Source organism: Oryctolagus cuniculus, chromosome 13 (genome assembly GCF_964237555.1).
Source record: "Oryctolagus cuniculus chromosome 13, mOryCun1.1, whole genome shotgun sequence".
Lineage (NCBI taxonomy): Eukaryota > Metazoa > Chordata > Mammalia > Lagomorpha > Leporidae > Oryctolagus > Oryctolagus cuniculus.
Genome location: NC_091444.1, coordinates 99,028,612 through 99,041,014, shown reverse-complemented (window position 1 = coordinate 99,041,014; position 12,403 = coordinate 99,028,612). Strand labels below are relative to the sequence as shown.

Sequence of the window (12,403 nt, the reverse complement as noted above, 5' to 3'; positions counted from 1 at the left end):
CAGTATCTGAGGTTAGGCCAAGCTGCTCTAGGAACTTGGAACTCAATCTGTGTCTCCCACAGGCCCCAACACTTAGACTGTCTTCTGCTACTTTCCCAGGCCCATTAGCAGGGAACTGGTTAGAAGAAGAACAGCTGGGACTGGAATCGGCTCCTGTATAGGACACTGGCATTGCAGGCAATGGCCTGACCCACTATACCCCAGTGCACGCCATCACCCATTTTCTAGATTTTTATTTCAAGAGTTCCAGTTGTAAGTGCTTCAGCTGTTTTCCCAGTCCTGTTCAAGTTTCCAGGTTGTTATTAATGCTTTGTAGGCCTCTGTGCTTCTGTTTGAATTTAGGAAATAATGTTTTTAGTTCTTACAGCAGCTGTGACCCAGGCTTCACTGCAGTCCATAATTCATAAGTTTCTTACTGCTGGACCGTCTGCTTTCAACATAACCTCTCTGATCTCTCAAGCTGCACAACTCTCAACACAAGGTATCCATATTCTTAGAAATGTCTACAATTGTCTGGACTTTTATCAGCACTTCTTAAAAACTTCTTTAAAGATTAGCTATCTTTATTTTAGCTGGTTTTGGTAACACTAGCATTACAGTAGTATATGTATTTCCCTTTTTTAATGTTTTTAGATGATGCTTTGGAATTTATCTTAAGGTATTACTGTAAATCTGTAATGTAGTGTGATTTAAGTTGCTAATAAAAAGAGTTTTACTCCAAAGCTGAAGGTAAACTGCGATGTGCCCTCAATCTTCAGAAAGCATTGTTACATATTTGAAGAGCTGAAGTTTGGGCATGTTGATGTTAGATGATTCTAAATACAGACACACACACACACACACACACTATATTTGACAGGGAGAGACAAAGAGATCTTCTGTTCAGTGGTTTACTCTCTAACTGGCTGCAACAGCTGGGACTGGGCCAGGCCAAAGCCAGGAGCCTGGAACTCCATCCAGGTCTCAGATGTAGGGGTCAGGAACCTGGTGTTTGGGCCATCTTCTGCCACCCCCCAGGACCGTTAGCAGGGAGGTATATCAGAAGCATAGGAGCTAGGAGCTGAACCAGGCTTGCCCAGCTGGGATCTGGTGTCTCAAGCAACAATTTGCATAATGCCTGTCCTGATGTCAGGTGACTTTTGGCTACATAATATGGAAACAACCCAGTTCTTGCCTTGAGCTAGTGGTCCCTCTTCAAGTAGAGTAGCACAAAGGCTCTTGAAGTCCTTTGACTAGGCTGTGTGGCAGGAGACTGAGCACAGGACAGTGCCCGAGCCTCAGCGAAGCAATGAGGGGCTGAGGGGCTGCTGTGTGAGGTTAGGCTCAGGCTCAACTCCTTGCTGTGGCCTTGGAGTCCTGTGCTGGGTGTGCTGAGCTCTGACACAGAGCTCCTTTAGTCAGTGAGTCCACATGGGATGTCGGTTTCTGACTTGGTTGGGTAAGTGTTCTTTGGGGGACCTAGGATTGTGGGGGGTGTGTAGAGTGATGCAGAGAACTTCACCACATACTACAAGAGTTCTTGGTTTATTTAAAATCGGTTACATCGCTCTTTCACAGCCCAGCCATCTAATCAGTCTCCAATGTCTTTAACGTCTGATGCGTCATCCCCAAGATCATATGTGTCTCCAAGAATAAGCACACCTCAGACTAACACAGTCCCTATCAAGCCTTTGATTAGTACTCCTCCTGTTTCATCACAGCCAAAGGTATGTCACTTCTGAGGGAAATTCGCAAAAGTTCCAAGTTAACAACTGTTAATTTTTGAGTAACCTTATTATTTGTCTGCATTTTGATGAGGGAGCAACCAAAATGTGAGTTTCAGCAAACAGATCTTATTCTAGAGCTTAGAAGTTATCTTCAGTCTGTTTAAAAATAGTGCCTAAAAGTGAAATGCATGCTAATATTAGTTTTCTAGTCCCCGAGAAAATCACTGCATCAGATCCCTTAAGCAATGGCGGTCAGTTCTTCACTTTCAAAGTTCCTTCTCAAGTTGGTTTTAAGAATACTTGGATATTTAAACTTATGTGGGACTTCCTAAATTTTTTTTTTTTTTTTTTTTTTTTTTTTGACAGAGTGGGTAGAGAGAGAAAGGTCTTCGCTTTGCTGTTGGTTCACCCTCCAGTGGCTGCCATGGCTGGTGCGCTGTGGCTGGCGCACCGCGCTGATCCGAAGCCAGGAGCCAGGTGCTTCTCCTGGTCTCCCATGGGGTGCAGGGCCCAAGCACTTGGGCCATCCTCCACTGCACTCCCTGGCCACAGCAGAGAGCTGGCCTGGAAGAGGGGCAACCGGGACGGAATCCGGTGCCCTGACCCGGACTAGAACCCGGTGTGCCGGCGCCACTGGGTGGAGGATTAGCCTATTGAGCCAGGGCGCCGGCCAATAATATGTTCTTTATGAAAAGACTTTTTGATTGGAAATGGCAGGTTATTAATATTCTGAAGCGTCAAGACTATCCAGATTTGTCTGGGCGAATTCTTAGAAATTAAAAACCCTCTCTGGCTCCTGATTAAAAATAACATACGTGTCCCATAGGCAGCCATAAACCTGTATGGGGTGATAAACATCTCTGTTAATCAGAGATGGGCTGTAGCTCATTGTGTGGTTGGACCACTCTATATTTTCTCAAGAAATTATTGAAATCTGAGTGTGCATGTTTGTATGAACATAGATAATTGGTTTTATTGCTTTTGTTTCGATTACAGAAGTAGCAGTAAATGAAGAGAGATTAGAGTAGATTGGAAGGAAAGCCGTAGTGAAAAGTCAAACGTAGTTTCTTGGGCTGTTGTGTGATTTTATGGTTTTGACCTTGAACTAGTTTATGATTTAAGTTTCAAAACTTAGACTGTCTTCTAGCTATGTGGCATTTGATAACTTCTTTTAAAATTCTGGATTCAAGAGTCTTTAAGATTGTTAGCTAGGTTTGCTGGGGGCAAGATATGGATTGGATTGAGAACCTAACTTTACTTTTTACAATTAAATATGCCTGTATCCAGTAGTAGCAATTTTATTGTGAAACAGAATTAAGACAACTGTTAAAATCACTGGAGAGTAGAAATGATAGGAAGTTTCATTGAGAGTAACACTTTGACTTTGCTCTAATTTCGATGCTGGCTGTGTGCCCAAAGCCTTCCTCACCAGGTTTTGCTGTTTCAGGTTAGTACTCCAGTAGTTAAGCAAGGACCAGTGCCCCAGTCAGCCCCACAGCAGCCTGTGACTGCTGACAAGCAGCAAGCTCATGAACCCGTCTCTCCTCGAAGTCTTCAGCGCTCAAGGTAAGTTGATGTGTGTTGAAACTGCCTCGTGGTTTTCTTTAAAACAACAGAGAGTGCATTGTTCAGCTGTGATTTTGGAGACTAGAACCTGGTCTTGGGAGAGGTCACGGACAGCCTGGCTTAGCAGTGTACAGACAGATCTTCCATACAACAAAGGGAAGGAATGTTATCTCCCGCAGAGCGGCCTGGGTTATTTTGAAGCCAGTGGCCCTTTTCTTTAGAATTTACAGTAGGTGGGATTATGTCATACTTGCACAAAAGACATCTGATTTTCCTTTATTTGTTGGAATTAGATCACTTTTGACCTCATAGCAGTTTTCATTGAATGTATCGAAGCTATGATCACACACCGCAAACGTGGGCCAGTGTTTCCCAACCGGTGTGTGGCAGGCTTTCCTGATAGCTTGTGCTTGACCCTAAACAGATTGGTTTTCAGATCTGCAGTTGCCACTGTATGTGTTTTCACTTCATGTGTTCATTAGTAATCAACTTGAAATGAAACTTGTTGAATGAATGATTTTCAGTTGATTGATTTTCCTATTTTTATTTTATGCTATGAGGTAGCAGAATAATTCAACTGTTTTTATTGTTGTTTTCTAAACAAGCGTTTCAGAACTTATACCTCCAAATGAGAGTTGTTCCCTTCAAAATAACCACCTTGGAAAGCTGTCTGCTTACTCCAGCAATGTTGCCATTGCTCAGAACAGTTTTGAGAAATTCTTCTTTTAAATGGTCTTTAGAGGCTGCAGTATTATTTTAAATATCCTCAGTGATGAAAACTCTTCATCCTTTGGGAGATTTAGTTTTTGGAAAATTACTGAAATTCACTCAGAGCCAAGTCTGGTGAAGCAGGTAGGAAATCAACTTGGGTGATTAAAGCTTTGGTTCACATCACCATATCCCCAAACCCTGGCCCAAACCATTCGGATTTAAAAGAAGATAACCAGTCTCAGAGGGTTTGTTGTTGGTCTTGTTTTGCTACTGTGCCCATTCAGTGGTGCCCTGTCAAAATACCTGTTTTCTGCTTCACGTTATTTCTCTCCCTGACTCAGCACTTTGTTCCGATGTTGGACAAAGACATGTGTTTTCTCCCTCCTTATCCCAACAGATACGGCGCACAACCCTCAGATGTGTCTTGCTATCAGATGGCCATTTCTTAGTCACCGTCTTGATAGTTGTGTGGTGAGCTAAGTAGGCAGGCTGTGCGCTCATCCTTGGAGAGCTGCTGACAGTAGTGTTAGCCCCTCCCCCTAGCAGCCCCCAAATGTGTTGAGGAATACATGATAAAAGTATTCTTTGGGTTGTTAATTTTATTTATTTGACATTAAAACAACATTTTTCTTAGGAATTTGGATATCTTTAAATTAATGGAAGATTAACAGGCAATTTCTAGGATACCTAGAAACTCCTTTTAAACATATCACACACTCAGTTCTCTTTTTTTCTTCTAGTAGCCAGAGAAGTCCGTCGCCTGGTCCAAACCACACTTCTAGTAGTAACGCATCAAATGCAGCAGTCGTACCCCAGAATTCATCTGCCCGCCCTGCTTGTTCGTTAACGCCCACACTAGCAGCACACTTCAACGAGAGTCTCATCAAACACGTCCAGGGCTGGCCTGCAGACCACGCAGAGAAGCAGGTATGGCCCTGGGTGCCTGGCAGAGCAGCACTCTGTTCTCATCTGGACCATAGAATTTAAGCTAAACAGTAGGACTTCAGAAAGTGAAATTAAATGAATGTGCACTGCTCGTGAACTTTTTGAAGACACTCATAGCTAGTTTCTAATTAATTTGATGTGTTCTACTTACAGAGTAATTGATGAAAAAACTGACATAAATATTTTAATAGTTTTGTAGCCACCACCATCAAGTCCTCAGCCTTTAGGTCTGTGCTAAGTGGCTTAACGTTTATTTTCTCCATTGCGTGAAACTGCTGAGCAGCGCACCTGCTGAGTTTTGCTGTGTTGCTGTTGAGGCCCCTGCCACTTAGTAATTACCCAGGATGGTAACCTGATCCGGGATGCGGCTCCGTCAGTGTGCTTTTCCACTCTGCTGCGGTGCTGGCTCTGGAATCTGTAAAGAATATTCACCCCATGACTCCCACCAGCAGCTAAGGACATTGCAGTTACTGCCATTTGCCCTTTTTTAACTTACTATTATTTATTTGAGAGGCAGAGTTAAAGACAGAGAGAAAAGTCTTCCATCTGCTGGTTCACTCCCCAAATAGCCACAGTGGCCAGAGCTAAGCTGATCAGGAGCGTCTTCCCACAGAGGTGCAGGGGCCCAAGCACTTGGGCCATCTTCCGCTGCTTTCCCAGGCCATAGCAGGGAGCTGGACTGGAAGAGGAGCAGCCGGAACACAAAATGGCGCGCCCACGTGGGATGCCGGCGCCACAGGCTGAGGCTCGGCCTACTGCACCACAGCTCCGGCCCTGCCATTTGCCTTTTTTATAACTGACCATCTGGGGTGTTCTGAAAGCTCACAGAGGATGTATTGTGTCTCCTGAAACAAATATAGCAGTGCTCTGCAGTCAGCATTACACCTGAACTTGTGATGACGATCGTCCTTACCTGAGCCGACATTGTATTAACCACACGTACTGAGACCCTCGTCCTGATACTGGAAAGGCTGTTTTCCGAAAAGTCCTGAAGAGGGGATTTAAAATGACTACTTTCCATGATTAGACATAGTTTTTTAAGAGAAATCTGCCATCCCATACACCTCACCTCCAACTTCTTGACCAGCATTTTTGCAGATTTTAAGAATTATTCTATAATAAGTTTCACTTAGAAACAGTGTTTTCTGTATGCAGATGTTTTTTATAATGTACTTTGTGTTTTATTACAGGCATCAAGATTGCGTGAAGAAGCCCACAATATGGGAAGTGTTCATATGTCGGAAATCTGTACTGAATTAAAAAACTTAAGATCTTTAGTTCGAGTCTGTGAAATTCAAGCAACTTTGCGAGAGCAAAGGTAGGTTTTTTGTTGACATTTTTATGTTTCTTAGAGTTCCGTACAGTTTCTCCACCCCCACGCCCTTGACCCGCTTGGGTCCGTTCTGGTAGCCCCGGTCAGTGGTTGTGATCATGGAAAGTGACCCTCTTCCATCCTCAGCGCTCACCACTGACTTGTGTGGTTTGAGGTGTGTCAGTGAAGCTAGGATAGATCCCCGCCCCCCCTTTTTTTTTTAAAGATTTATTTGTTTATTTGAAAGGCAGAGTTACAGAGAGGCAGAGAGAGAGGTCTTCATTCACTGTTCACTCCCCAAATGGCTTAAATGGCCAGAGCTGAGCCAGTTCGAAGCTAGGAGCTTCTTCCAGGTTTCCTGTGAGTGCAGGGGCCCAAGGAATTGCGCCATCTTCTGCAGCTTTCCCAGGCCATAGCAGAGAGCTGGATCAGAAGAAGAGCAACTAGGATTTGAACTGGCCCCCATATGGAATCCCAGCACTATAGGCGGCAGCTTTACCCACCATGCCACAACATTGGCCCTGAAGATGAATTCTTTTTTCTGCATCCTGTGTCTTCTCTTTGCCGGAATTGGCAGCATCACTACTCGTGTGCTTTGCGGCATGTGCAGTGAAGTAAAGGGTTACTTTAGGCGCCACACCAGTCTGCTGGCAGGAGTGGGCACTGTTGGTGTGCTGGGTGGCGGGAGGTGCTTCCCACCCCAAGCAGCAGATGAAGATGAACTTCCTCCAGGCACTTGGAACCGTGACCGTTGTAAACCTTAGGAGCACCTTGTTTCTGAAATTTTCCAGTGAATATTTAAGACCCTGAAGCTTTGGGGAAAGTGAAACCATAGATAAGTGGGGGACTGCTGTATTTTAAATTGAAGTAATCAAATTTTAAGTAGAAAACCTCTTTTATCGTCATTCTGTAACTTCATAATTTAACATTCCTGGTAAATAATCATGAAATTTTATCTCTTAACCCATGTAAGTGCTTTTGTAGTCTTTTTCTCTTACAACTCTGTAGGCCCCAGCACTAGATCATTGAAAAAGGAGAATGTTGTCAGCGGTAGTGTCTCTCTCAAGATGAGCACTCTAGTGCTGAAATTGCAAATTCCTAGTTAGATGATGATTTCCAAGGGACCTGTTGGTGATGGCTGGCACGTCGTGGCATGCCAGATCTGCTCGCTCCGTTCTCCAATTTCTTTAGTTATTCCCCCTAACATGAACTTGTAAGTCCCAATAAATAACACAAGCATTTTTAATGTCTGTTTAAAGATTAAGCACAAACGTTGTATACGCCACCGGGTCATAGGGTTAATCTTGTCATGAAAACAAAATATTTGCCAGATAACAAAGTTGGGATATATTAAACTTGGAAAGTGAGTTTTTAACGTTTTCAATGACTGAACTATCTGGAATTGCTTTTATGACCAGCAGTTGGGATTCTGTTACCTTAGAGTTCTGAGAGGAGTTCTGACAAACGAAGCTTCATTTTGCCTTGCTAAGCAGATCGTTTGACTTTTAGGAAATCATTCTGTTTATTACTGCATCTAAGGAAAAAGGTGTATACAACCAGGTATCAAGCCAGTATCTGATTCACCCATGTAGGTGACAAGTAGGTCACAGGAGAGGAGATATGTTGGAGTCCATGCAAATCCAGGTCACTAAACTGTGGGATTTGTACTTTAATTTTAAAGTCTTCAAACTTTTCATGTTCCTGTTGAGATTGTTCTTGCAAGGATTAGCCTCTTGGAAGCCTGCATTGTGGCTTGGGGGCTTAAGCCACCACCTGTGATGCTAGCGTCCCATCTGAGCCCTGGCTGCTCCAGTTCTGATCCCAGGTACCCACTAATGCACTGGGAAAGCAGCGGAAGATGGCCCAGGTGCTTGGGTCCTTACACATGTGTTGGAGAGTAGGATGGACTTCCGGCTGCTGGCTTCTGCTTGCCCTGGCCATTTGGGAAGTGAACCAGTAGATTGGAGATATCTTTCCCCACCCCTCACCCCCAGCTCCGCCTTTCAAATAAACAGTAGATATTTTTAAAAAATTAGCCTCTTGGCCGGCGCCGTGGCTCAATAGGCTAATCCTCCACCATGCGGCGCCGGCACACCGGGTTCTAGTCCCGGTCGGGGCGCCGGATTCTGTCCCGGTTGCCCCTCTTCCAGGCCAGCTCTCTGCTATGGCCAGGGAGTGCAGTGGAGGATGGCCCAGGTGCTTGGGCCCTGCACCCCATGGGAGACCAGGAAAAGCACCTGGATCCTGGCTCCTGCCATCGGATCAGCGCGGTGCGCCGGCTGCAGCGGCGGCCATTGGAGGGTGATCCAACGGCAAAGGAAGACCTTTCTCTCTCTGTCTCTCTCTCACTGTCCACTCTGCCTGTCAAAAAAAAAAAAAAAAAAAAAAAAAAATTAGCCTCTTGAACCTAGTTAATTCTAGTCTTAAAATATTGTGGGTCAGAACACATGTATGACACAGGTTCATCTCATGTTCTCTTACGTTTAAGATACATTGCCTTTTTTAAATATGATAATAGGGGCCGGCGCTTGTCGCAGTAGGTTAAGCCTCTGTCTGCAGTAGGTTAAGCGGCACTGCCATTCCATGTGGATACTGGTTTGTGTCCCAGCTGCTCCTCTTTGAATCCAGCTCTCTGCTATGGTCTAGGAAAGCGGTAGAGGATGGCCCAGAGTGCTTGGGTCCCTGCACTGGCATGTGAGACCCACAAGAAGCTCCTGGCTTCAGATCCAGCTGTTGCAGCCATTTGGGTAGTGAAACAGGAGATGAAGGACCTTTCTCTCTGTCTCTCCCTCTCTCTTGTTATTCTCTCAAAATAAATGAAATTTTTTTTAAAAATTTAAGAAGTGATAATAGTGTATAGAGCAATATGTTTTAAGACAATTCTTTAAAGAGCATTCATTTATTCATTAATTTGGTATGCAAAGCAACTCCATAATGACAGACAGGGGCAGGTGAGGGGTTGGTTTTCATCCACTGATTTACTCCCCAAATGACTACAACAGCCAGGTCTGGGCCAGGTCGAAGCCAGGAATCAAACTCCATCCTGGTCTCCCACGTGAGTAGCAGGGGTTCAAGCACTTGCGGACCATCATCCACTGCCTTCCTGTGTGTGTGCCTTAGCAGGTAACTGGGTTGGAAACAGAGCAGCCAGGTCTTGAACTGGCACTCGGATGCAGGATGTGGTTGTTGCAAGTGGTGGCTTAACCTGCTGTGCCACAATGCCAGCCCCATAAATCATTTTTTATATTTAAAGTAATAATTGAGAAATTGTTACAAAACTAAGAAATATTCTAGTTCTTGTCATCCCCACACTTTAGTATGCAGCATGTGTCAATAGTTACTTGCCTTAACTATTAGATTTTGAATTACATTGCTTTAACGACTCATTTATAAGCTCCTAGTATGGTGAGAAAGTTTGTTTCTTCTGTACAAGTGTATGTACACACAGGGTCTGATGTCTGCTTTTCTTTTTCAGGATACTATTTTTGAGACAACAAATTAAGGAACTCGAAAAGCTAAAAAATCAAAATTCCTTCATGGTGTGAAGATGTGAACAATTGCACATGGTTTTTGAGTACAGGAACTGTAAATCTATTGCCCAATCTTAACATTTTTGAGCTGCATTTAAGTAGACTTTGGACCGTTAAGCTGGGCAAAGGAAATGACAAGGGGTCGGGGTCTGTGAGAGTCGATTCAGGGGGAAGATACAAGATTGATTTGTAAAACCCTTGAAGTGTAGATTTCTTGTAGATGTATTCTTCACGTTGTAAATATGTTTTGTAGAGTGAAGCCATGGGAAGCCATGTGTAACAGAGCTTAGACATCCAAAACTAATCAATGCTGAGGTGGCTAAATACCTAGCCTTTTACATGGAAACCTGTCTGCAAAATTAGCTTTTTTTAAAAAAAAAAATCGGGGGGGTTAATTTATCATTCAGAAATCTTGCATTTTCAAAAATTGAGTGCAAGCGCCAGGCGATCTGTGTCTAAGGATACGACTTTGAACCATACAGGCAGTGTACAAATACCATCCAACAACCGTCTCCACACCTGCACCTGATCGAGAGCAGTGCTTCTCCATTTGTTTGCAGAGAAATGTTTTCATTTCCCGTGTGTTCCATTTCCCTCTGAAATCCTGATCTGATTTTATCCATTTTGTAAGGCTCCTCTTTTCCTCCTTTCTTAAGGCACTGTTGCTATGGCACTTTTCTATAACCTTTTCATTCCTGTGTACAGTAGCTTACAATTGCAGTGATTGAGCATAACCCACTTGTTTGTATAAATTATTGAAATCCATTTGCACCCTGTAAGAATGGACTTGAAAGTACTGCTGGGCATGTGTGCTGAAAGGACAGTGATGGCTCCACTAGGAGGAGGTGGCCCATGAACACGGTTGTGGGAGGGGAAGGAGGAAACACCGCTAGTCAGATGTGAATTGTATCGTTGTAATAAACATGTTAAAGCAAACAAAATTGTTATTTTTCTTTTCCTTCGGTCAGTGCATATTAGAATTTGAACTACCTGGGGATTCTTTATCAGAAACTATTCTTGTTGAATATTTATAGTTAATTGAAGCAGTTCCTGAAGGGAGGTTTTGTTTAAAGCATATTTACGGGAAGTTGTGTATGAGATATTTAATGCGATACAGAATTCAACAAGAATGAGGAAGTCACTTCCCAAGTGGTTGTCATTCGTTAAGCCCTGGTTTGCCTGTCTCGCTCCTCTGACATTTCCTGTTGAAGGATGTTTGTGCTGTAGCTGACTGTTCAAGTCTGGTGCTGACTGCTGTTCTTAGCCATCACAAAATGCTAAATTTGTGTAATTGGAGCTTCCTGCTGTTATCGGAAAATGGTGGGAAAGCTCAGCTTTGTATATTGTTTCCTAAAGTATATTAAAATAAAAAAGAAACTATTGCTACTATAAAATTACCTTGGCTTTCTTTTTTTCTTTGCTAAAGTGTTAGTTATGTGGCCTTAGGTTGACACTGCTAGTGTCGTGTCAAATCACAAGGGTTTCTGTATGCAGATTTTAAGATTTATGTACTGAAAGAGTGTGTGACAGAATCTTCCATCTGCTGGTTCACTCCCCAGATGGCTGCAGCGCCATGGGCTGAGCCAGGCTGGAGCCAGGAGCTTCATCCGGGTCTCCCACGTGGGGAGCAGGGACCAAGCACTTCAGCTATCTTCCACTGCTTTCTCAGGCCACCAGCAGGAAGCTGGATTGAAAATGGAGCAGCCAGGACAGCATCTGACACCCATACCGGAGGCTGGCAACACAAGTGGCAGCTTTCCCCACTTGGGCACAACACCAGCCCCCAGAATCTTTTTAACTTGAAAATCTTAGCGTCTAACTTGGAGGCTTTGGTTTCCTGTTGGGACAGATAATCTGCTCTCAACTGCCAGCTCCAGCAGCTTGCCTTTGATGTCAGAAGCCGCTGTTGTGTTCTGATGTTTAAGATGAGCTCATGTGCAGATTTCTCAATAAATTTTGGAAAACTAAGCAGTAGTGCTTTGGGTATTTTATCAAATAAATATTCTAGTTAAGAGGACTTTTCGCTGAAAACTTTTTCCATGCAACCTAATACTAGTAGATGTAAGAAAAGGCAAATAGGGATTAGCTCATCATGAACCGGTCATCCCTGTGGGGATGTGTGCAGTGTGTGTAAATGAAACCCTGAAAGCTGTTAAAGTAGAGCCCTTCTCGGCCTTTCCTGGAAAGAAGTGAGCAGATGATGATGTCATCAGCAGGTGCGTCCCTGTGTGATGGCAGCTTGACTGGTGGTTTAGGTAACCCTGAATTTGATTTTATTAGTTTATTAATCTGTATCACTGTTACTGCTTTGTTTTAAAAATGTTTAACATCCCTAAACGAGCTAGTCATGTATACTTAGGATTTGAAATTTATTAGTGGTGAATTTTTGAAACTTAAAATTTTATTTGGAAATGTTTTTTGATCCACTTTTGATTGAGGTAAGCTGCAAAGTATCTTAATACAAGCATAGTATTCTAGAATGTTCTTTACGTAGTTGGTCTGTTGCTATGGATTCAAACACGTACCCTACATAATTTTTTTAAGATTTATTTATTTATTTGAAAGAGTTACATAAAGGAGAGTCAGCGAGAAGTCTTCTATCCAATGGTTCACTTCCCAATTGGCTGCAACAG

At 43.4% G+C, this 12,403-nt stretch overlaps 1 protein-coding gene across 2 annotated transcripts in view; it reads left to right on the top strand.

The window, feature by feature from the left end:
• Positions 1 to 11,164, top strand: part of LOC100357083 (WW domain-containing adapter protein with coiled-coil) — a 92,673-nt gene extending 81,509 nt beyond the window's left edge. The window contains exons 9-14 of one of the 2 annotated variants that reach the window (XM_070056034.1): positions 359 to 481; positions 1,558 to 1,706; positions 3,154 to 3,272; positions 4,727 to 4,910; positions 6,119 to 6,246; positions 9,716 to 11,164. In XM_070056034.1, the coding sequence (XP_069912135.1) occupies positions 359 to 481; positions 1,558 to 1,706; positions 3,154 to 3,272; positions 4,727 to 4,910; positions 6,119 to 6,246; positions 9,716 to 9,785 (773 nt within the window). In that variant the 3' untranslated portion in view covers positions 9,786 to 11,164. Of the gene's footprint in view, positions 1 to 358; positions 482 to 1,557; positions 1,707 to 3,153; positions 3,273 to 4,723; positions 4,911 to 6,118; positions 6,247 to 9,715 lie in introns of both variants that reach the window. The other variant, XM_051820939.2, reaches the window with a different exon arrangement.
• The last annotated feature ends 1,239 nt before the right edge of the window (positions 11,165 to 12,403 follow it).